General features: G+C 43.6%; 1 protein-coding gene across 4 annotated transcripts in view; it reads left to right on the top strand.

Annotated features, from left to right (window-relative positions):
* SH3D19 (SH3 domain containing 19) overlaps positions 1-23,176 on the top strand; it is a 115,658-nt gene that overhangs the window by 39,064 nt on the left and 53,418 nt on the right. For all 4 annotated transcript variants that reach the window (XM_084856251.1, XM_084856248.1, XM_084856250.1 and 1 more), the window contains one exon: positions 19,990-20,030. Coding sequence is in view for 2 of the 4 variants with exons in the window: in XM_084856248.1 (XP_084712374.1) it covers positions 19,990-20,030 (41 nt within the window). In the remaining 2 variants the exon portion in view is untranslated. The remainder of the gene's footprint in view (positions 1-19,989; positions 20,031-23,176) is intronic.

Below are 23,176 nucleotides of genomic sequence, written 5' to 3'. Positions count from 1 at the left end.
CCATCTCATCCTCTGCCATCCCCTTCTCCTTTTGCCTTCAATCTTTCCCAGCATCGGGGTCTTTTCCAGGGCGTTTTCTCTTCGCATTAGGTGGCCAAAATATTTCAGCTTCAGCTTCAGTATCTGTCCTTCCAATGAGCAGTCAAGGTTGATTTCCTTTAGGATGGACTGATTTGACCTTCTTGCAGTCCAGGGGACTCATAAGAGTCTTCTCCAGCACCACAGTTCGAAAGCATTGATCCTTCGGCGCTCAGCCTTCCTTATAGTCCAGCTCTCACAGCCATAGATTACTACTGGGAAAACCATAGCTTTGATTATATGGACCTTTGTCGGCAAGGTGCTGTCTCTGCTTCTTACTATGCTGTCTAGGTTTGCCATAGGTTTCCTCCCAAGGAACAAGCATCTTTTAATTTCATGGCTACACTCACCGTCTGCAGTGATCTTGGAGCCCAAGAAAATAAAATCTGTCACTGCTTTCATTTCTTCCCCTTCTATATGCCAGGAAGTGATGGGGCCATATGCCATGATCTTCATTTTGTTACTGTTGAGTTTCAAACCAGCTTTTGCACTCTCCACTTTCATCCTCAACAAGAGACTCTTTAGATCTTCTTTGCTTTCTGCCATTAGGGTGGTATCGTCTGCATATCTGAGGTTGTTGATAATTCTCCCGGCAATCTTAATTCCAACCTGTAATTCATCCAGCCAGGCGTTTCTCATGATGTACTCTGCATATAAGTTAAATAAGCAGGGTGACAATATGCAGCCTTGTCGTACTCTTTTCCCAATTTTGAACCAATCGGTTGTTCCATGTCCGGTTCTTACTGTTGCTTCTCATACAGGTTTCTCAGGAGACGGTAAGGTGGTCTGGTACTCCCATCTCTTTCAGAATTTGCCACAGTTTGTTGTGATCCACACAATCAAAGGCTTTCGCGTAGTCAATGAAGCAGAAATAGACGTTTTTCTGGCATTCTCTTGCTTTCTCCATGATACAGCGAATGTTGGCGATTTGATCTCTACTTCATCTGCCTCTTCGAAACCCAGCTTGTACTTCCGGTAGTTCTCAGTTCACATACTGCTGAAGCCTAGCTTGTAGGATTTTGAGCATAACCTTGCTGGCATTTGAAATGAGCGCAATTGTACGGTAGTTTGAACACTCTTTGGCATTGCCCTTCTTTGGAATTGGAATGTAAACTGACCTTTTCCAGTCTTGCGGCCACTGTTGAGTGTCCCAAATTTGTTGGCATATTGAGTGCAGCACTTTAACAGCATCATCGTTTAGGATTTTAAATAGCTCAGCTGGAAGACTGTCATCTCCGCTGGCTTTGTTGTTAGTAATGCTTCCTAAGGCCCACTTGACTTCACTCTCGAGGATGTCCAGCTCAAATTCAGTGACCGCACTATCATGGCTATCAGGGACATTCAGATCTTTCCTGTATAGTTCTTCTGTTTATTCTTTCCACCTCTTCTTAATCTCATCTGCTTCTATTAGGTCCCTGCCTTCTTTATCCCTTATCATGTCCGTCTTTGCACAAAACGTTCCCTTGAGATCTCCGATTTTCTTGAAAAGGTCTCTAGTCTTTCCCATTCTGTTGTTTTCCTCGATTTCTTTGCACTGTTCATTTAAGAAGGCCTTCTTGTCTCTTCTTGCTATTCTCTGGAACTCTGCATTCAGTTGGATATATCTTCCCCTTCGCTTCCCTTCTTTCGTGAGCTACTTGTAAAGCCTCATCAGACAGCCACTTTGCTTTCTTGCATTTCTTTTTCTTTGGGATGGATTGAGTTGCTGCCTCCTGAACAATGTTACGGACCTCCGTCCATAGTTCCTCAGGCACTCTGTCTGTCAGGTCTAATCCCTGAAATCTATTCCTCACCTCCACTGTATATTCATAAGGGATATGATTTAGGTCATATCTGAATGGTTTAGTGGTTTTTCCTACGTCCTTCAATTTAAGCCGAAATTTTGCAAGAAGCAGCTCATGATCTGAGCCACAGTCAGCTCCAGGTCTTGTTCTTACTGACTGTATGGAGCTTCTCCATCTTTGGCTGCAAAGGACATAATCAATCTGATTTCGATATTGACCATCTGGTGATGTCCATGTGTAGAGTTGCCTGTTGTGCTGTTGGAAAAGTGTGTTTGCTATGATCAGCGTGTTCTCTTGGCAAACCTCTATTAGTCTTTGTCCTGCCTCATTTTGTACACCAAGGCCATGCTTGCCTGTTATCCCGGTGATTTCTTGACTTCCTACTTTAGCATTCCAATCCCCTATGATGAAGAGGACATCTTTTTTTGGTGTTAGTTCTAGAAGGTGTTGTAGGTCTTCATAGAACCGATCAACCTCAGCTTCTCCGGCCTCAGTGGTTGGGGCATAGACTTGAATCACTGTGATGTTGAATGGTTTGCCTTGGATTCATACTGAGATCATTCTATCGTTTTTCAGATTGTACCCCAGTACTGCTTTTCCCACCCTTTTATTGACTATGAGTGCTACTCCATTTCTTTTAAGGGATTCTTGCCCACAGTAGTAGATACAATGGTCACCTGAATTAAATTCGGCCATGCTTGTCCATTTTAGTTCGCTGATTCCCAAGATGTCAATGTTCAATCTTCCCCTCTCATGTTTGACCTCCTCCAGTTTCCCTTGATTCATTGGTCTTACATTCCAGGTTCCTAAACAATATTGTTCTTTACAGCATCAGAGTTTCTTTTCACCACCAGACACATCCACAGCTGAGTGTCCTTTCGGCTTTTGCCCAGCCGCTTCACTCTTTCTGGCGCTACTTGGAAATACCCTCTGCTCTTCCCCAGTAGTAAATTGGACACCTTCCAACCTGAGGGTCTCATCTTCCGGTGTCATATCTTTTAGCCTTGTGATACGTTCCATGGGGTTTTCTTGGCAAGAGTACTGGAGTGGGTTGCCATTTTCTTCTCCAGTGGACCACATTTTGTCAGAACTCTCTGCCATGACCTGTCCGTCTTGGGTTGGCCCTGCACGGCATAGCTTATGGCTTCACTGAGTTATGCAGGCCCCTTCGCCACAACAAGGCAGTGATCCATGAAGGGGACAATCTATAATGCTAGGCTAAAAAAAGCCAAAGAGCAAAAAACGGGTTTCCTAAATAACCAGTCTGACCTAGGGTGGGGATTTGTTTCTGTTCTGAGCCATGGCAATCCACTAGGTTCTGAATGTGACATGCATACTATTCACAGTGATAAATGCTTAGTAGTACAAGGGTTAATGGGTCAGCTGTGTACAAGGAAAGTCACAAAATTGTCTTACCAGTTTTGCTAGCAATTCTGGGTTCAGATTGTTCACATACTTGATTTTTTGTTTTTGGTTAAATCCTCTTGGTTTTTTTGCTATCATTAGTTACAGTAAGCTATATGACTTATTTTCTCTTCAAGTCAGTAACAAACATCTCTTAAGGGGAGAAGCTCTGGGCAGTATTCCAGCTCTTCTGTTGATGATCGCGAATGTTTGATTTAATACTATCACCAGTGTGCCGCAAGTAAAAGGAAAAAATCCCAATGCTTTGAGGAATTCCATACACAGGTGACATCCAATGTTGTACTAGCAGACTTCAGCCCAGGCAACACAACTTTCCTTTCCTCTGCTCACCCTTGCAACCTCCCCACACTCCCAAACATCTCCTCCAGAGGATCTGCCAAATCTCTGTAGGAGGTTTGGGGGAGGAGGGCACATGAGGTTGCAGGGGGAGGGGGAATCCATTTCTCTGATGGATGCTATTCCATTGGACGATTGACACCATTGGGGACAACCCAAACTTGCCTGCCTTAATTCCCTGCCAGGTTTCTATTGTTGACTGGACAACTGTTTTGCCCCAGTGAAAGGTTTGTCAGGATCAAAGAACAAGCCGTAGAGTGAGAACAGCCAAGCTAGGGATGGGCAACCTGTTTGGCAAGGAGGAGTACTGTGGAAAGTTTTTTCACACTTTCCTCTGCAGTTGTCAGCTGAAAAAATATTTATTTATTATTTCGTTTCGTTTCGTTTGTATACTGCCCAATAGCTGAAGCTGTCTATGCTGTTCACAAAAAATGACAAACCACAAATACAAGACAATAAGAACATAGTATAAACATTTTAACATACAAAATTTGAAACAATTTAAACAGCTAAAACAACTTCAATAAGATAATGGACTTGATAAAGACAGTTGACATAAATGCCCTGTTATCTACTCCTGTTAAATGCCTGGGAGTATAGGACAGCCTTAACCTGGTGCCAAAAAGATGACAGCGTTGGCACCAGGCAGACCTCAGTGGGGAGCTTGTTCTGGAATTGGGGGGCCACCACTGAGAAGATCCTCTCCTTTGTTGCCACCCTCCAAGCCTCCCTCAGAGGAGGCACTCAGAAGAAGGCCTCAGATGTTGATTGTAGTGTCTGGGCAGGTTCATGTTAGGAGAGGTGCTCCATCAGGTATCGTGGTCCCAAGTGATGCAAGGCTTTATATGTTAAAACCAGCACCTTGAATTGGGCTCTGAAACACACAGGCAGGCAATGAAATCTGGCCAGAATTGGTGTTATATGTTCAGACCTCCTGGTCCCAGTTATTAATCTGGCTGCCACACCTTGTCAATGTCCTCAATCTGTACCAACTGAAACTCATCCGAGAAAACTGGGCAAGGCTGCTCTGGGTACCTCACCTGATTCACCTGCTGTAACACCTGAGTGGATATCCAGTATTCTGGTGGATGCAAGAGATTTTGTCCTGGAAGTGCCTAGCAAATGTATTACAGTGGGCTTTGGATGGATCCACAGTGTCCTTAGGGCCACCACGTAACAGGCCCTGGATGACCCTGAAAAGCTCCACTGGGCAGTACATAAATAATTTGGTAGAAGCAGTGAGATGTTGTTTCTTTGCCGCCTTCTCTACCCCTGAATGTATGTGACTGTAGGCACACCAGTGTTCAATTTTATCCACTTGGAGTTTTTCTTAATCTGCACTGAAGCCATCTTGCTCTCAGCTCCGGGACATACCATAGAGCCATACGAGCTCTGCTGCAGAGAGGGAACTCAGGAACAATCACGTCAACTGCATTCTGCATATGGTCATATCTGCATTTTGCAAATTAACCAGAGTTTCACGGGGTGCCAGCCATATTGACAGGAAAACTTCCTAGAGCATTCTGGAAACTATCTGGAACCATTAGCTTCTGGGGGCAGACCATCTTAAGAGGTTCCCCACCCTTGCAGAGGGGAAAAGCCACCGTCGGTCTAAATCGCAACAGGAGGTGATCTGACCATGACAAAGGGACCAATGCAAAGTCCTCCACGTTTAGATCATGATCCCCATGACCGGCTGAAAAAAACAAGTCTAGAGTGTGCCTTGCTACATGTGTTGGGATCATGACATGGTGGGATAGTCCTATGGTTGTCATGGAGGCCATGAAATCCTGAGCCGCCCCAGGCAAGGTGCCTTTTCATGAATGTTGATGTCTCCCCAAACCAACAGCCTTGGGGACCTCAGCATCACATCCGAGATCACCTCTGTCAGCCCAGTTTGGGAGACTGCTGGGTAGCGGAGTGGGCAGTACACCAGCAGAATCCCCAGTCTGTCCTGCTGGCCCAACACAAGATGCAAGTACTCCAGACTAGTAGTCAGATGGACAGAGAGCCTAGAGAAAGAGAGAGAATTCTTATAGACAATGGCAACCCCCCCCCCGCAACTCTCAAGTCTGCCCTGATGCTGAACCAAGTACCCCAGTCAGCACAACTGGGAGAGACAAATTTCTCCTTGTTCACCCACCCAGGTCTTGGTTATGCATGCCAGATCAGCCACCTCATCCACTGTTAAATCATGGACAAGGGAGGTCTTTTTATGGACCGATCTGGCATTTAAAAGCAGCAACCAGAGACCCAAGGGCAGGGTGATAGGGCAACCACCAAACCTGCAGATGTGGGGAGGACCAGAACATGGCACAGTCATTAACTGTCTGGGCTACATTCCCCTTACCTGGTGAGCTCTCCTCCCAATGTCATATCTCCCTTTATCCGTCACTACATTGATTGAGGCTGATCCCCCCACTTGGCCCCACATCCTCCCTCCCAGGCACATAATCAGGCCCTGAGAAGGGAATCAATCCCCCACCAAAGATTCTAAACATGGCCCCGCTGGAGTCAACATGGCCCCATGGCTTGGCTGGAGTCCACCAGGAAAAGGACCTTCAGTGTGGTGGCTCCCTTCCCGTGGAACTCCCTGCCTTTGGAGGTCAGGCAGGCACCAACGTTGTGCTGCTTTCGCTGCTTTCTGAAGACATCGTTATTTCAGAGGCCTTCCTTGAGTTACTACCCACAGCTTATTAAATTCAGAATTTGTTTCTTTTAAAATGTTTTAATTATTTTAATGTCGTGTTTCATTCTTTTGTCTTTGTTGTTCACCGCCCTGAAATCTTTTGATGCGGAGCAGTATATAAATATTGTAAATTAATAAAATAAATAAATAACCAAATTGGCCAAGATGTTAGGGGGTGGCCCTTGCATCCCCCAGAAGCAGCTCCCCCCAAAGGGGTGATCTCTTTTGGGTTTGTTGCTGCCCCACTTCTGGCTGGGCAGGTAAAGGCCTTTCTCCAGGGTCCAGCATAGCTATCTCGCATTCTCAGTCAGCTGCGGGGAGGCTTTCTCCTCTTGTCAGGTATGCTAGCTGCTCCCAGATAGCAGGAGTAACAGTCCAGCACACAGCAGGCAGACAATCCAGGGCGATGGTAAGAAACAGCTCACCTGCCCTGCAGGGTGGCCCAGCTTCCTTGACTGTAGGTTCAGGTCTCGATTAGCCCAGCTTCTGGGCCAGCCTTCCCCCAGAGTCAAGCACAGCTGGATCATGTTGTCAATCAACCCAAGGGATGCCTTCTTCCCCTGCCAGCCACATCAGCCTCTCCTGACAGCAGGAGTTACAGTCTAGCACACAGCAGGCAACAATGCCATTGTTTTACAACAATATAATTAATTAATTAATTTCTTAATCGCCCATCTGGCCAGTCACCCGGCCACTCTGGGCGATGTACAGCATTACAACAGTTTCAAAACAATAAAATTCTACATTAAAACATCATATTTCTAAAAATACCCTAACCTACCCCAAATGCCTGCCTGAACAACCACATTTTTAATGTGTGGCGGAAGCTCATTAAAGAGGGGGCATGACGGAGTTCCCTAGGGAGGGAGTTCCACAGAGTGGGGGCCACCACAGAAAAGGCCCTCTCCCTCGTCCCCACCAGTCTAGCTGTCCTGGCTGATGGGACAGAGAGAAGGCCATCCGAGGCTGATCTTGTTAAGCGGCCTGTCTGGTGCTGCTGGAGGCGCTCCTTAAGATAGGCTGGGCTGGAACCATATAGGATTTTAAAGGTCAAAATCAACACCTTGAATTTGGCCTGGAAAACAACTGGTAACCAGTGCAACTCATTCAGCACCAGAGTGATGTGATCACGCCAGTGGCCACCTTTAATCAGGCGAGCCGCCGCATTCTGTACCAGCTGCAGCTTCCGAACCATCTACAAGGGTAACCTCACATAGAGCGCATTACAGTAGTCTAGACGAGAGGAGACCAGGGCATGTACTACCGATGGGAGCAGATGGTCGGGAAGGTAGGGGCGCAGCTGCCGTATCAGATGGAGTTGGTACAGCGTTGTCCGGCTCACCACTGACACCTGAGCCTCCATGGACAGCTGGGAGTCCAAAATGACCCCCAGGCTGCGGACCTGGTCTTTCAAGGGTAGCCATACCCCATTCAACACCAGGTCAACATCCCCCAGCCTCCTCTTGTCTCCCACCAAAAGTACCTCGGTCTTGTCAGGGTTCAGCCTCAGCTTATTCCTCCCCATCCAGCCACTCACCGTCTCCAGACATTTGGACAGGGATTCTACAGCAAACCCTGGTGAAGATTTGAATGAGAGGTAGAGCTGTGTGTCATCCGCATATTGAGGACACCGCACCCCAAACCTCCTGATGATAGCGCCCAGCGGCTTAACATAGATGTTAAATAGCATCGGGGAGAGGGTGGAACCCTATCGTTTACCAAGTGTGACTTTCAGAATATAATCACTGTGGTGGTGTATCCTATTGTTACACCCTCCCCTGAGAGGTTCTGGGACAGCACTACAGGGTTGAAAGATTACTGAAGGCCATGTATTTTTTAATATTTGTTTACAAATATATAATTGAGTATCGAAAACAGGCAAGCAACTAGACAGCAGCCTTGGTTTCCTAAAAAGTTGCTGATAACTCCCTCTTCTACACGGATGGTAACATTTTGGCTTTGGAAAGATTCAGGCTTGGAGAATGAGTCTGCTATTAGTATATAGGATAAATTCTCCATATAATGCATTAGGAAGGGATGAAAACAAACACAATGCTGAAACAAAACTTAAATCTAGGTTTCAGACAAGAAGTGCAAATATAGGAGCAGACCTGAATCTAAATGCAATAAAGCCATTATTATGTCATTTGAAAAGAAACTTGAAGGTTTTTAAAAGTACTGTGATTCTTTGCCTATTGTATTAATGTAGAATTCTTCTATCAACTGATACCCTCATCTTTTTTTATGGCAATTTGGAAGATTTTTTTGCTGCTGTGGGCAGGGCAGGTGAGAGTCCAGGGTCTGGAAATTGGCCCCCAGACCACCCAGAATTTCCAACCCCTGGGCTAGAGCCTTGAGGCTAAGTTTGTATATGCTAATGCACAAAAATAATAAATGCGCTTGACCACTGTCCAACTTGTTTAGGATGACTAGGACATGTGGTATTGTATCCTGATTATGTTACTAAAGATCATGAGATGGATTAGAAATCAGAAGACTAAACAATACGTAATTTATGAGACCCATTCTTTGCCTTCAGGGTACTGAATTTTTAAAATTCGTGTTTTCAAGAGTCTCTCCACTATCTTAAGGCCTAAGTGTCTTTTGATTTAAAGTAAATTAGAAAAATAAAAATAAAACTAGCAACCTGCCCATCATTATGATACATGGGATACGTGCAAGCAAGAACTCACATATTGCAAGAATGCCTGGAGCAAATAATACCCCCTTGGTTATGCAAGGGCAAGACTTCCACTGTTATAAAAGGTCTCATAATAGACCCTTTGCTCTCATCATAGCAGTGTCCTTCAATGAAGAACTTTGCTTTTTCCTATACCATTCATTTCACTTCTATGAAAGAAAGTAAAGGGATTCAGGCAGAAACACAATTACTATGGGAGCTGAACCTTGTGCCAGAGTGACACTAGCATTTGAGAATCAAGCTTGCCCATAGACCTGCTCAGAATTTTGTTCCTTAGGCATGCGTAGTATGTTACAGAATCTTGGGAAATAGTGTGTGTGTGTACCTGAATTTTATAAATTACCCACCTGTGGTATTGATCAATATCTCTGTATAGCTTCAGTTAGACAGTTTTTCATATCCTGCTATCTGAAATAGCATGGTCTCTACTATTGAGCTTCAGTTTGAGTAATACAATTGTAAAGAAACTACAACTAGTTTATCTAAAGCCTTTTTTTTTAATAACCACTTTAGAAGCTTGGGACTCAAATCTGTTTGTCTTCTTTTGTTTTTAACTTCAGTTCTTTTAAAGAATCTTTAAAAACTTTATGTTTTGGAAGATATGGAAAGGGGTAGTTTCTGAAAGCACTGTTTTAACTCTACCCTGTGGAATGCTACATAATTTATGAAAATAAATTAAAAATAAATAAATGCAGGCTTAATCTTTGCACCCACTAATCTTGTTAATGTTCTTTTAAAAACATAATTGAGAGTTAAGAAATATGCAGAAAGGGCTATTTGAAATAATTTTCAATACATTCAGCTCCATTAAAAAAAAATAAGGCACACTAAACAATACTGTAGTCACTTTCCATTTTGCTTCTAACATATTATTAGAGATGCACATTATTTTGCAGAACAAAAAAGAATGTGATTCCCTGCCTGGTATGTTATCTTATAATGCAGTACTGTATATTATTATCTAGCCAAGATGACATTCAAATAACTGCTGTTTTGTCTGAAAAGCTTAATTAAAATGAATGGAGAGCTGTAACTTTGGAATGCAGAAATTGGAACTAAACGGGAAGAGAATTTCCAAGTCAGATTATTTGATTACCTCCTGACACCACGGAATAGAAGCCCTCTTGCAACTAATGTTTTAGGAAGCTGTTTACTGCAGGCAAGTTTCTAGGCTTTATTGAAATTACTTGAACAGAGCAATCCTATGGGGCATGAGAAGGAAAACCTGAAGTAAAGGAACCGCCTTTTCCTATGCCTGCCAGACTTGGCAGGGCAGAAGGTGGTGGGTGGGGCCATTTTTCCTTTTTCTTCCTTTTTGGGGAGCGTTTAAAAAATGTTTCCCTCCTATTGATTTCAGTGGGAACGAAACATTCTATGCTCATTCCAAGGCTAGCATGTTTTACCTGCTTTCAGGGGGCATGTCAGGGGAACAGGAAGGCTTTGGTTCCTGCAGACAAGAGTTCTGCCATCGGAGGAGGTTGTTGGATCAGAGCTCTGATGTCAGAAGAGCACCAGCTGTGGACCTCTCTGCAGCCCCACAAAGGAGACTTACAAGATCGGATCTCCTTCTCCAAAGGACAGAGATCTGCCCCTCAGAGAGGGAGATCCTAACAATCTTATGGTCCCTGGGACACCCTTCCAGGAACCATAGGATTGCAGCCTAGATGCCTGAAGGTTACCTCATTTTGTTACGTAATTAACACAGTTTGGCATTTCATTTGCATGAAAATGGTGGATATCAGGTACATCCTGGGAACATGTTGTTGTTTTTATCCTGAAATTGTGTAGCCTAAATGAGGGGTTGGGGGCACAAAACCCAGCTGTCAAGAATGTTGAAGCAGGCTTAGAAATCAGTTTGGGCTTCTTTTATCTGAATTTGCCATTTTTTTGTTTCTGATCATTTAGCATTCTTCATCATTCCTCCTTCAGATGTTTTTGCATCATTTGCATCATTGTTTTTGCATTCATCATCAAAATGGGAACATGGAATATTTATGTTAGATGGTAGTTTTCTTCAGGCAGGAAGTTTGGAAGAATTGTCAAAAGGAATATGGGAATTCCCATTCCCTCTCCCCGCAAACTGGTGCACCTGTTCTTCACAGGAGCACTTCAGCCTGAGTTTTTTGGATGCCCTGCAGACTGCCTTTTGCATGCTGTATGTGGAAGTGAAGGAAAGACAGTCAACATTGACAGTTTTGATGACTGCATTTCAAGCTGGGATTTAAGGGGTGTGTGTTTGGTTTTGTTAGAGGCATTCTTCCCATCAGTGAAGATTCCTTTCAGGGGCATGGCGTCCTTTCAGAAATGTAGCTAGAGAGCTAGTGTAGCAAAGTTTGGCATTTCATTAGTACAGCTCTACAAGCTATGCTGCTGCATCTGGAAAGGCACGTTTAGAGAAGGTGTGGTTGTATTATACTAATTTCAAGTGCATGTGCAATGCATATTCTTCAAAGGCCACTCTTGCAAGTTTGCATTTCTAATGTCATAAAGGGTGTAACTCAACTGACTCAGCAACTACATAGAACAAGCTGCTATTGTGAAGAAAGATATATTTGTTTTTGTAAGGACCTCTTTATCTTAAAAGTATCTATAGAGACAAATTCCAGGAGGGGAGCTAGTTGCAGCAAAAACAACAGAGCCTGTGGCTCTTTAAAGACTTAAGTTCAGAGAGAAGGTGGAAAAATCATTTGTTCATTTTCCAGTGTTAGGCCTATAGATATAGGTAACCTTGAGTTAGGCTCTGGGCCACAAAAGCTAATGCCATAATAAATCCATTAATGCTTTATGATGCCAAAGGTCTCTTCATCATTAAAAAGGTTTTATTTTTTCTGCTGTGCTATGACGATGATTATTTGTACATGGTGTTATTGTTTCTGAGATGTGTCTGTTGACGTGCCCAGGCATCCTTTGCTTTTGTAGTGATGTTGGTGTGTAACATGTGGTGTCTTAATTTAAAGCTGTTATTCCACTGATTACTGTTATTATTGCATAATGTTGAAATGGGTGAGGGTTTGTGATTTATATGAGCTTTTTAATATTATGTTGAAACCCAAAGTAATCAACGCTTCTGTGAGAACTGGTGTTTAAGAGCTAAACTAATCTGGGTAGATTGCAGAATAATGCATCATTATGCACACTCATAGAAATATTGGCATACAGTGGAAACATCCCCGTGGAGGACAGAGTGCAAAATGCTTATGTCCCTGGCTAGCAAGCTAATGTTTAACTGGGGTCATGGTTTGAATTGAGCAAGAGCTGAAGGGCCAGAAAACCACCCAATGACTCACTCCTTCACAAGCCAACACGGTCAGAGGGCTGTTTAACCCCACCCCACCCCCGTCACAGAGTGAAACCAGCAGATGTTTTGACAGTGTTTTGGGGAGTGAGCAGCTGACGTGCACGAGGGAAGAATGAGGACAGAACATGTGTTGTCATTGGCAAGGGAGGTGGGGGGTTAAAGATCTCTTTGTCTGCATCTCAGGTCTTGGTCTACATATGCAGCGCAATATGGTAGAATCCTGAGGTGGTAGAGTAGACTCTACCATTTGAAACCAAAGGTGGGGATAGTCTTTTTGAAGATCTTCTACATTTTTTTTTAAAAAGCCTCCCTGGAAGAAAAAAGCAGACCACTTAACACATCAGGTTCTAGTGCAGCCTGCTCCCTGTTATGCTAGTTTTGTACTTGCAGTGAGATGTGTCGGTATTTTAAAATTTTATTTATTTTTAGGTAGAGGAGCATTCTAAAATGCAATCAGCCACTTTTATTATGAAGTGATACATTTGATTCTTCCATCTCAGAATTATTTGTGTCTCACTTGTTCACTTGTTCACCATTGGTGTCAGGGCCTCAGGTAAGGAATCTTTTCAAAGCAATAGTAGAGCCCAGAGGACATAGTCACCTTCTCCTTTTTCCCCACAAAAGGTTTCCTCTTCAAGTTTCCCTTCTGAACAGGAGCTGTTTGGTGTAAATTTGAGTTGCCTTTTCTGTTCTCTCTTAATGGCTAAGGAGAGTCATCAATAGCAGCTCTTTTTCTGTGGATAAGAAAGGTAAGCAGGTTTTCTGGGGTGGAGAGGCTAGTGGGTAAGCAACGAGTATAAAGAAGATCCCTTTCTCAATGGAAGACTTAAATATGGTGCTGCAAAACTCTCAGTTCAGAGAACCTAAGATGAGCAAAGGCATATCTGTCTGTCTACTCAGATTTATATACTGCTTTACACAGAGGTATCAAAGCAGTGAACATAAAATATAACGCCATCAAAACAACAATAAAATATGACAATGAAACAACACAATAAAGCGTCACTCAGTGTGTAAAACTGAATACTCTACTGTGTGCTACAGACCACAGCTGGCTGGATCACAGTTCTGGGAAAGCCTGTGTGAAGAAATGGGTCTTGAGAAAATGTCTAAATGTCAGAACTATGTAGTCCAACTCCAGCATCCTGTTTCCCACAGGACCAACCAGATGCTTCAAGGAGGACATGAGCGCAATATTTATTTTATTTATTTCATTTCTATACCGCCCAATAGCTGAAGCTCTCTGGACGGTTCACAAAAATTAAAACCAAACAACACACAACAAAACAATTTAAAATATATAGAACATTAAAACCACAATATAACAATACAACCACAATAAAACCTAGCAGCAGTGCAGGAGTTTAAAATACAAATTTTTAAAACAGCAAAGCTAAAAGTTTAGAAAGCTAAAATGCCTGGGAAAATAAAAAGGCCTTCACCTGGCACCGAAAGGAATACAATGTAGGCGCCAGGCGAACCTCACTAGGGAGCTCATTCCAGAGCCGGGGTGCCACAGCAGAAAAAGCCCTCCTCCTAATAGCCACCCGCTGCACTTCCTTTGGCAGGGGCTCACGGTGGAGGGCCGCTGACGATGTTCTTAAGATCCGGGCAGGTACATATGGGAGGAGGCGATCCTTCAGATAACCTGGCCCCAAGCCGTTAAGGGCTTTAAATGTTAATACCAGCACTTTGAATCGGGCCCAGAAATGGACTGGCAGCCAGTGCAGCTGAAAAAGTACTGGTGTAATATGAGCTAGCAGGCCAGTCCCTGTTAATAATCTTGCTGCCCTATTTTGGACCTGCTGAAGTTTCCGGACCGTTTTCAAAGGCAGACCCATGTATAATGCATTGCAGTAATCCAGATGAAAAGTTGTCAGAGCATGGATAACTGTAGCTAGGCTATCTCTGTCCAGATAAGGGCGTAGTTGGTATACCAGCCTAAGCTGATAAAAGGTGCTCCGTGCCACTGAGTTCACCTGTGCCTCAAGTGACAGTTCGGGATCCAAGAGCACCCCCAAACTACGAACGTGATCCTTTAGGGGGAGTGCAACCCCCTCCAGAACAGGTTGAATATCACCTAGCCGGGCAGACGAACCACCCGCTAACAGTACTTCCATCTTGTCTGGATTGAGTTTCAGTTTATTGGCCCTCATCCAGACCATTACCGTGCCCAGGCCCTGATTCAGAACAGCCACTGCCTCACCTGGTTTTGATGAGAAAGAGAGGTAGACGTGGGTGTCATCCGCATATTGATGGCACCTCAGCCCATACCTCCGGATAACCTCCCCCAGCGGTTTCATGTAGATGTTAAACAGCATAGGGGATAAAATAGAGCCCTGTGGAACCCCATGGCACAATTGCCATGGCACAGAGCAATAATCCCCCAGCACCACCTTCTGGAATCGGCCATCCAAGTAGGAGCGGAACCACTGTAGTGCAGTGCCTCCAACTCCTAACCCAGACAACCTATCCAGAAGGATACCATGGTCGATGGTATTGAAAGCCGCTGAGAGGTCCAGAAGAATCAACAAGGTTGCACTCCCCCTGTCCCTCTCCCAGCAGAGGTCATCCCACAGGGCGACCAAGGCAGTTTCTGTTCCAAAACCAGGCCTGAAGCCCGATTGAAATGGATCTAGATAATCCGTTTCTTTCAACAGTGCCTGGAGCTGTCCTACAACCACCCGCTCAAGCACCTTGCCCAGGAAGGGGATGTTGGCCACTGGACTATAATTGTTAACATCCTCTGGTTCCAGGTTAGGCTTTTTCAGGAGTTAGGCTTTTTCAGGAGTGGTCTAATTACCGCCTCTTTTAAAGCGGCAGGCACCACTCCCTCTCTCAAGGAGGAATTTACAACCTCCTGGACCCAGCCAGACATCCCCTCCTTGTTTACTTTAATAAGCCATGAAGGGCAAGGTCAAGCACACAAGTGGTCGATCGGACTTGGCCAAGCACCTTGTCCGCATCCTCAGGCCTCAGTAACTGAAACTCATCCAATAAAACTGGACCAGACAGTGCTCTGAATGCCTCTACCAATGGAACTGCATTAATCGTGGTGTCCAATTCATGACGAATCTGAGCGACTTTATCTTCAAAATGCCGTGTAAACTCGTCACAGCGTGCCACCGAGGGTTCCTCCGTCTATCTCCCTGGCCCAGAATGTAACAGGCCGCAAACCACTCGGAAAATCTCCGCTGGACGACACTGAGAAGATGCATTGCTGGTGGAAAAGAACTGTCTCTTTGCCACCCTCACCGCCACAGAGCCACAGAGTAGGCTTGATAGTGGGCTCTTACCTGTGTTCGATCAGACTCAGCACGAGTTTTCCTCCACCAGCATTCTAGCCATCTCCCCTCTTGCTTCATTGCCCTCAGCTCAGGTGTATACCAAGGAGCTGGCCGGGCTCTGCTCAGAGGGAGAGGGCGCTTGGGCACGATCGTGTCAACTGCCTGAGTCATTTCTGCATTCTGCAGAGCGACCTGGGCTTCAACAGGAGCACCAGCCATACCTGCAGGAAAATCCCCCAGAGCCCTCTGGAATCCATCAGAATCCATTAATCTCCGGGGGTGGACCATTTTAATAGGTCCTCCGCCCTTGCAGAGGGGGAAGGCTGCCAGGAGTCTAAACCTCAGCAGGAAGTGATCTGACCATGACAAAGGGACAGATGTTAATTCCTCCACTTTCAGATCACCATCCTCCTGCCCAGTCGAGAAAACCAGATCAAGTGTGTGTCCTTTTATATGCGTTGGGCCGATGACATGTTGGGACAGCCCCATGGTTGTCATGGTGGTCATGAAGTCCTGAGCCTCCCCAGATACAGCGGCCTCGGCATGGAAGTTGAGATCCCCCAGGACCATCATCCTAGGGGTCCTCGATAGTCCTCTCCCATTGTTGTTGCCTAGCAATTGATATTCAGAGGCATGATGCTGCTGAACCTGTAGGCTGCATATAGTCATCCAACTTCTCTCACTTAGTGAACCAATAAGTGGAGATGACAACATTAATCTTTCTTGTCACATTATCTAGTGAAATATACCTGTAATTCTTTACATATGATCACTTAATGACCTGGCCTGCACATAACAACAACCCATCAGTTAAATAAACCATGGTTGTCATGCCCTTCTGCTTTTACACCACAACCCACGATCAGCTTGTTCGTAGATTGTGAGCATGATGTCCAACCTGGACCAATGGGTTGTTTAATGCCTTACTTAATAATTTTTTTTCTAATGGATCAACATGGCTATCTGTGCTTTTAGAAGATCGTTAAGTCTGTTTGGAAGGAGGTATTGGTTCACATGAATGACAGCCCCATCATCAGTTTAAAAGCATGGTTGAGCGAGGATGACTGGGCAGTACACTCACCATTTCCATTTTTATTGAACAACCCATGATCGTCTCCTTCATAGGTTATGGAGCATGATGTCCAAACCCAGATATCTTTTGGTGGACCTACTTTTGCTGCTTTCCCCCCATTTTTGGTGCTTTTCAATTGACAGCTCAGCAATTGGACCCTGGCAACTATGTGCAAATTAGCCTATATGCAGTCTCACCTTGTCAGTTTCCTTGTATGTTACCTACTCCACATCACTGCTCCCTTTGATAGCTGAAACATGCAAGGAAATTGACCAGGCAAGACTACACATATCAGATAGCTATTAAGAGCACACTTGCAAAAGACTGACAAAAATAAGATTTTTAAAAATTACAAATGCAATTGCGCAATTTTCTGAGCCCCCCCAAATATACAATCCCAATTGCGCATTTTTGCAGCTAGAAGCAGCAGCAGCAGCAGCCAATTAAAAGGGGTAGCAGTCGGAGCAATGAGGGGGAGACAAGACAGGTTCTGCCAGAAAGGACACTGGGATACTGGCTGGAGGACTAAGGGGAAAGGAGCAGGAGAACAAGCCACAGTGAATTGAATCATTTGTCAGGTGCACTGTGGGTTGTTCTGCAAACAACCCACACTGCATAACTTATTCGTAGGGTAGCTTCCTGTGATGTGCGAATGCCACTGGAGTCTGTTTACTCCTGCCATATTCCATTGTTCCTTGTTATCCACAATTCTGAAGGCTAGCAGAGATTTGGAAATAGGTTCAGCTATATCATTTTCCAGGGCCAGAAATGATCGTTAGATGAAGCCAGTGTCCTGACCCTGCTGCAGGCTTTGGGAATACATCCAGGTGTGCTACTGATCATGTACTACTGATTTGCAGCGGCTATCAAAGTCACTGTAAAACAAAACAAATCATAACCCATAATATTTTGCAGGAATAGTTTTTTTTGGCATGGAGTAGGGTTGTAAAGAGTGTATTGCTAGCACAGAAAGCATCCCATGCACTGAAAGCATAATGCCTTGTTTTGTGCTGTTGCAGAGAAGCAGCAATCAATATGCTCTATTCGAAACCCTGGTTCCCTGGAGCATCAGGTCTGAAGACTGGGCTGTTAGGCCGCATATACATTTTCCTGTAAGGGTAGGACTATTCCTGTAATCATCCTATGGCTCTGCGTAGGCAGATTTAGTCAGTCTGTGATCTTTGGTCCCAGAAAAAATGTCTGCATGCCTCAGCTCATCAGGGAAATCTTAGTGAATTTCACTTAGCACCACACCCAACTGGGGGACAATCTCATAGGAAAAAATAAATAAAAGTGTAGGCCATTACTGGAAAGTGTAGTTCTACGTAGTTCATTTTTACAGATGCCATAAACTCTACATTTTCCATTTACAGCTTATTTTAAAAGTTCCCATTAAGGGAATGAGGACTTTTTGAAGGAAGTAGTAAATGGAAAATGGAAATGCAGCTGGAAAAATGTCTATAAACTAATGAATTCCACTTGTTAAGATTATCAGAAAGAGATAAGATTCATCTGGAGAATGATTTCTCAGCATTTTTCCTACTTTTTTGAACCCAGAATTTCAGATTATGGAATGCTGATTACGGAAGAAATCAGGGCATGGGTATAGGGAATAAATGGAGGTATTGCAGAAGGAGAAAGGGAGCCGTATGTTCTGCCTTGACTTCAGTAGCATTTTAACTTTAGAAGGGAAAATGACAGACAGACAGACAGACAGACAGTTCATCCCCATCCCCAAGCCAGGGTACATAGGAACATAGGAAGCTGCCTTATACTGAGTCAGACCCATGGTCCATCTAACCCAGTATTGTCGACATTGACTGGCAGTGGCTCTTGCGGGTTTCAGGCAGGAATCTTCCCTCATTTTACCTGGACAAGCCAGGGATCGAACCTGGGACTTTCTGCATGCAAAGCATGTGCTCTATCACACTGAGGGTGACTTGCTTAGTCACCTAGAGGGCATGTTTAGTTGAAGAGGTGACCAGGGATGAGGAGCGATGATCAACTTACCCCATGGCTAATGTGGGGTGTTTTGCCTGCTTCTTAGGTGTGTGCTAAAGTGTGATAAACTGTAGCAATACAGAGAAGTGTGGCTGGCTTCCATATTTCCGTAGTTTCACTCCTAGTTATTGGCTAGTTTTTTGCTAATGTAGTTAAGACCTTTCCTTTAATCTCAATGCATTGCTGCAGTATTTTGTCACTACTTCTTTGTTTAGCAAATTAGAAGGTTAATACAATTTCACAGCCTTAACAGTTTAATTCATACTGATAACAGCATTATTTCAAAGAGGTCGATAAAAGTTTTCCTGCACTCTTTGGGCTTATAGAGAACTCAGGGGAATATTTTCAACAGCTGTTGTCACCTGCTGCTGGAGTAAAGCTGCTACAGATTATTAATATAGACAGCCAATTTACTAAGTGGTTAATATGGGAAAGCTTGACTACTTCTTAAAGCCAACCTTTACTATACGTTATAATCCATGGCAGGAAAAAATTAACCACACTTTATTTAATACAGGTGATCAATCACATGCATGACAGAAAATCTTACCAAGTGGTCTGTATTGGGTCCAGGAATGTGAATAATCACAAGCCTGTTTCTTTACACACTACAACTTGGGATTTGATAAAATTGTGCTTTGTTTATACCAATGGACTACTCAAAGAGAAAGTCACAGACATTGCAGCTGTATTTAAATACTCAGACATAAAGAAATTAATCTGTTTCTCCTTACTTGTACGAAATAATTTTAGGATACAATCCTCTGTGGCCTCTCTTGGGTATATGTCCTATTGAACTCAGTAGGATTTACTTCTAAGTAAACATACACAGGATTGGGTGCATGAGTGTTTTTCTTGTTCCCCCAAATGGAAAATCGCTAAGAGTGATGTAGAGGAGATGAAATATCTTTGTTGGTTTTTAAAAAAGCACGTTAAAGGGGTTGTTAGTCCCATTTGTATATATGCAGGGTTAGCATATTCTCATGATATATTTCTCCAGAAGGCCAAATATGAACTTTGACATAAAACACAGACCAAATAACCCTACTTTTTTATTGGCAGTTAAACTTCAAGTGCTTCAACTTTGTAATGTCCTTGTTTTCATAAGAATGTGGGTGGATAGTTAACTGCTGGAGACTAACTTTTATAGGAACAGAAATGTGATTTCACCTAGCTACAAAAAGGATAATTTAAAAGGTAGTGGTCATGGGCAGTTGCTTTATATTTTTAGTCATTCCACATAAATGCGAGCCATTTTGTCTTTGTCCTTTTGGACAATGGGGACTGATGTTCTTTGTTTTCTCCATTCTTTTTCAAGCCAAGGCCCCCTGTCATCCATTAAAGCAGCAATCAAGAGAAGTAAGTATCCCTTCAGACTGCTTTATCTACCTTTTGGGCAGGTGTCTCACTTGTATGAGCACAAAAATGTGATTAGACAAGTGTTTATAGCTTCATTAAGCAGACTGCAAATGCATTTACTTTGCAGACTGGTAAGCAGTGTCTTGTAGTTCCTGATAAGCTGCATTCTGTTGCAAAACTAACATTTGTTTTCTTACCTGCACTTTGTGCTATGTGTGTCTCAGATTCCAGTGTCTGTTGTCATTATAGGTGAGCTGATCCTGCTTCTTTCAACAGCAAAGCACCTTATTCTGTTATTTGAGGGTTTTTTTTAAATGAATGTCATGAGAATTGCATCCAAATTAGGTGAATTATATATAATCTTAACTTCAACCTACAGATGGTATTTCATCTAATAATACTGTACACAAGGCCTTGCTTCAAATTAATGAATGAAACTACCTGATGCAGATCAAGCTCTTCCTAACTGTTTAAATAAGAATAAAATTGTAAGACCAGATCACTTTAGAAATATTTTATTATTATGTTTATATTACACCTTTCTTTTCCAACAGAAAAATTCAAGCTAGGTAACAATGACTTTGTTTAGCCATTGTTTAGTTTACGAGATTGACCCTCAGTAAGTCCTCCCTCTTAAGTCTGAACCAGCCCCATGAAAGATGCAATACAAACAGGCCAGGGAAGGATCCATCCGTACCTCCTTTCTGCAATGCGGCAGGCTGCTGCTGGAAACCAAGAGGAAATGTGTGCTAATCTGCCACATTGACAGCCATTCTGTATTCTAACCAATGCTTACGGTGAAGTACGATAGGGGTGGGATGCCATCCCACTTCTCACTTCTTTTCTATGGATGTTTAACCATGCTGGGATGTTACACAGCAGGGTTACAGCAGTACTGAGAAAGGTACTTGAGCCAGGCTAATGCTGTTTGGGAGGCAGCACTGCAGAAGTAGGCACTTGCAGAGGCAGCTTCTCTTCCTGCAAAAACTGAGGCCCCAAGTCTCGACTTAGGCCTTGGTGGAAGAGAAAGCTGTCCATCTTGGGGCTTCTCTACATGAGGCTTTTATTGTGTGCTTGTGATTAGTCAGTCATGGAAGTTTGCAGGTCCTTTACACAACATTGTCAACCTCCAGGGCCTCTCCCGTGCTTTATGACCTTTATTGTGGCTTTTTTAAGATAAGGGAAAGTGTGGCATTTTCTCTGGAAGTGTGCTGAAGCACTTTAATGGCTGCATGAACTTCTGTAACTGTGCTATACCACAGCATCATCTTGTGGCTGTATAATGAAATATATAGAACTTGCAGAGAAAGAAACCCCCTGAAAAACAGCCCATGTTAGCCTGTGTAAAGGAGCCAATCTTAATCTCACAAAGAATCCAGAAGCAGAAGCCCTGGTAAACTGTGGGATAAAACCCTGGTGTAGAGAAGCTCCAAGTGCCTGTTGTACTCTGTAGTACCTCTGTGTCCTCTCTTTGTAGTGCCATCCAGCTGCATTGCACCTCATCATACTTCACTGAGTACTGGTTAGAATACAAAATGGCCATCATTGTGACAGAGAGAGAGCACAGTGTCCCCATTCTGATCTCATCTGATTTCGGAAGCTAAGCAGGGTCAGCCCTGGTTAGTATTTGGATAGAAGACCTCCTAGGAATCAGGCTTCCTGCACTGAGCAGGGAGTTGGACTCGATGGTCTTGTAGGCCCCTTCCAACCCTATGATTCTAAGGAAGGCACTTTCCATTGTCCAGCTGCACAATGTGTTCTAGCTCTGGACTGGGCAACGCTAGAAGATGGAAATGGTGCTTATTCCATTGTTGCATTTCATTGAAAAGAAGTGGAATAGCATCAAAACCCGCTTAAAACACTGTGGTTTTGACTTCATTTATATTAACTCTGTTCTTTTCTCCGTATTGATGGATAACTAATTATTCCAAGCTATGAATGTCCTAATTCAAGCTTATTAGTAAATAGTGGAAACAGTTATCATGATGGTAAATAGACCACAGGCTAAATTGAGGCTTGACCTAACCTGAAATGAAACTATTCCACCACTTTTTCACCCCCATTTTGAGCACTGATTCCAAACTCTCCATTCTTTATATCCGCTGTTCTTTGTTCTCCCCAACAAGCAAAAGTTCATGCTTGTGGGATTCTCCCCTCCTGCTGCAGCCCATTTATTTTTTGTTTTGTCATATATTTTTCTTGCCTTTTACTAACGATATTTTGCATGTTTTACAAGTGTATTTCCCTTGACTATTTCCATATCAAAGTAAATTTCCCCCAACATTTGTCTGTGTTCTTGCACTTTTATCACTTTCAGTCACTGTGAGTGCTTAGTAGGTAGGTGGATGAAATGTGTTTTCTCTACAAATTAGATATCTGAACAACTAATATATGTACATCTTGTACACTGTACATTTATAGAAGATAAATATAAAGATTTCTAGTTTAGAAAAAAAAACTAAGCAATGTGTGATGACTAGCTTGCACTGTTTTTGAACATAGTATCTCCTTGGCCACTTCATCCAGCTCCAGAAAGAATAGGGATATTTTGGATCAAATGGCTTGGGAGATACTGTGTGTAGTTCACTATTTACTAGTTCTCCACATAATGTGACAAGTGAACAGGCCTATAGAATGGGCAACCTATAATTTAAAGCTGTAAGCCAAAGGACTGCAGGGATATGGACAATGGGCCACTGAGGAACATAGACCTATTGCTAGACACAGCCGTCGTCCATACAGTGACTGTAGAAACAGTGGTAGGAGGCCTTTCCTGGGGGCCCTTCCCACTACAGCTCTTCCCCCTACTCCAAAAATTACTCCTGAAGGTCAAGGAACTCTCTGCTGTGGGGTTCAACACGACACAAAGAGCTGAAGTCAGAGAGGAAATTTAGCAACTCCTTCCTTTGCAAGCAGAAGTGATTTGCACCTGTGGACTTTGCAGTTTTCTGGGACCAGGTCCAGTACTGATTTGACCATGTTTGGCAGAAACTTTTGCCATGTGGAGTTTGACTCCTACAACAATCACAAAGGAATGGTCTGGCTTTCAAGACACACACACACACACACACACACACACACACACACACAAAACCTTAGCTTTTATCTCTCCACATCACTACCAGCTCTGCTTCAGGACAAAAAGG

Source organism: Heloderma suspectum, chromosome 5 (genome assembly GCF_057233095.1).
Source record: "Heloderma suspectum isolate Gila_16-S chromosome 5, 16-S_ref, whole genome shotgun sequence".
Taxonomy (NCBI): domain Eukaryota; kingdom Metazoa; phylum Chordata; class Lepidosauria; order Squamata; family Helodermatidae; genus Heloderma; species Heloderma suspectum.
Note: the sequence above shows the minus strand (reverse complement) of the source record. Positions and strands in the feature narration are given on the sequence as shown.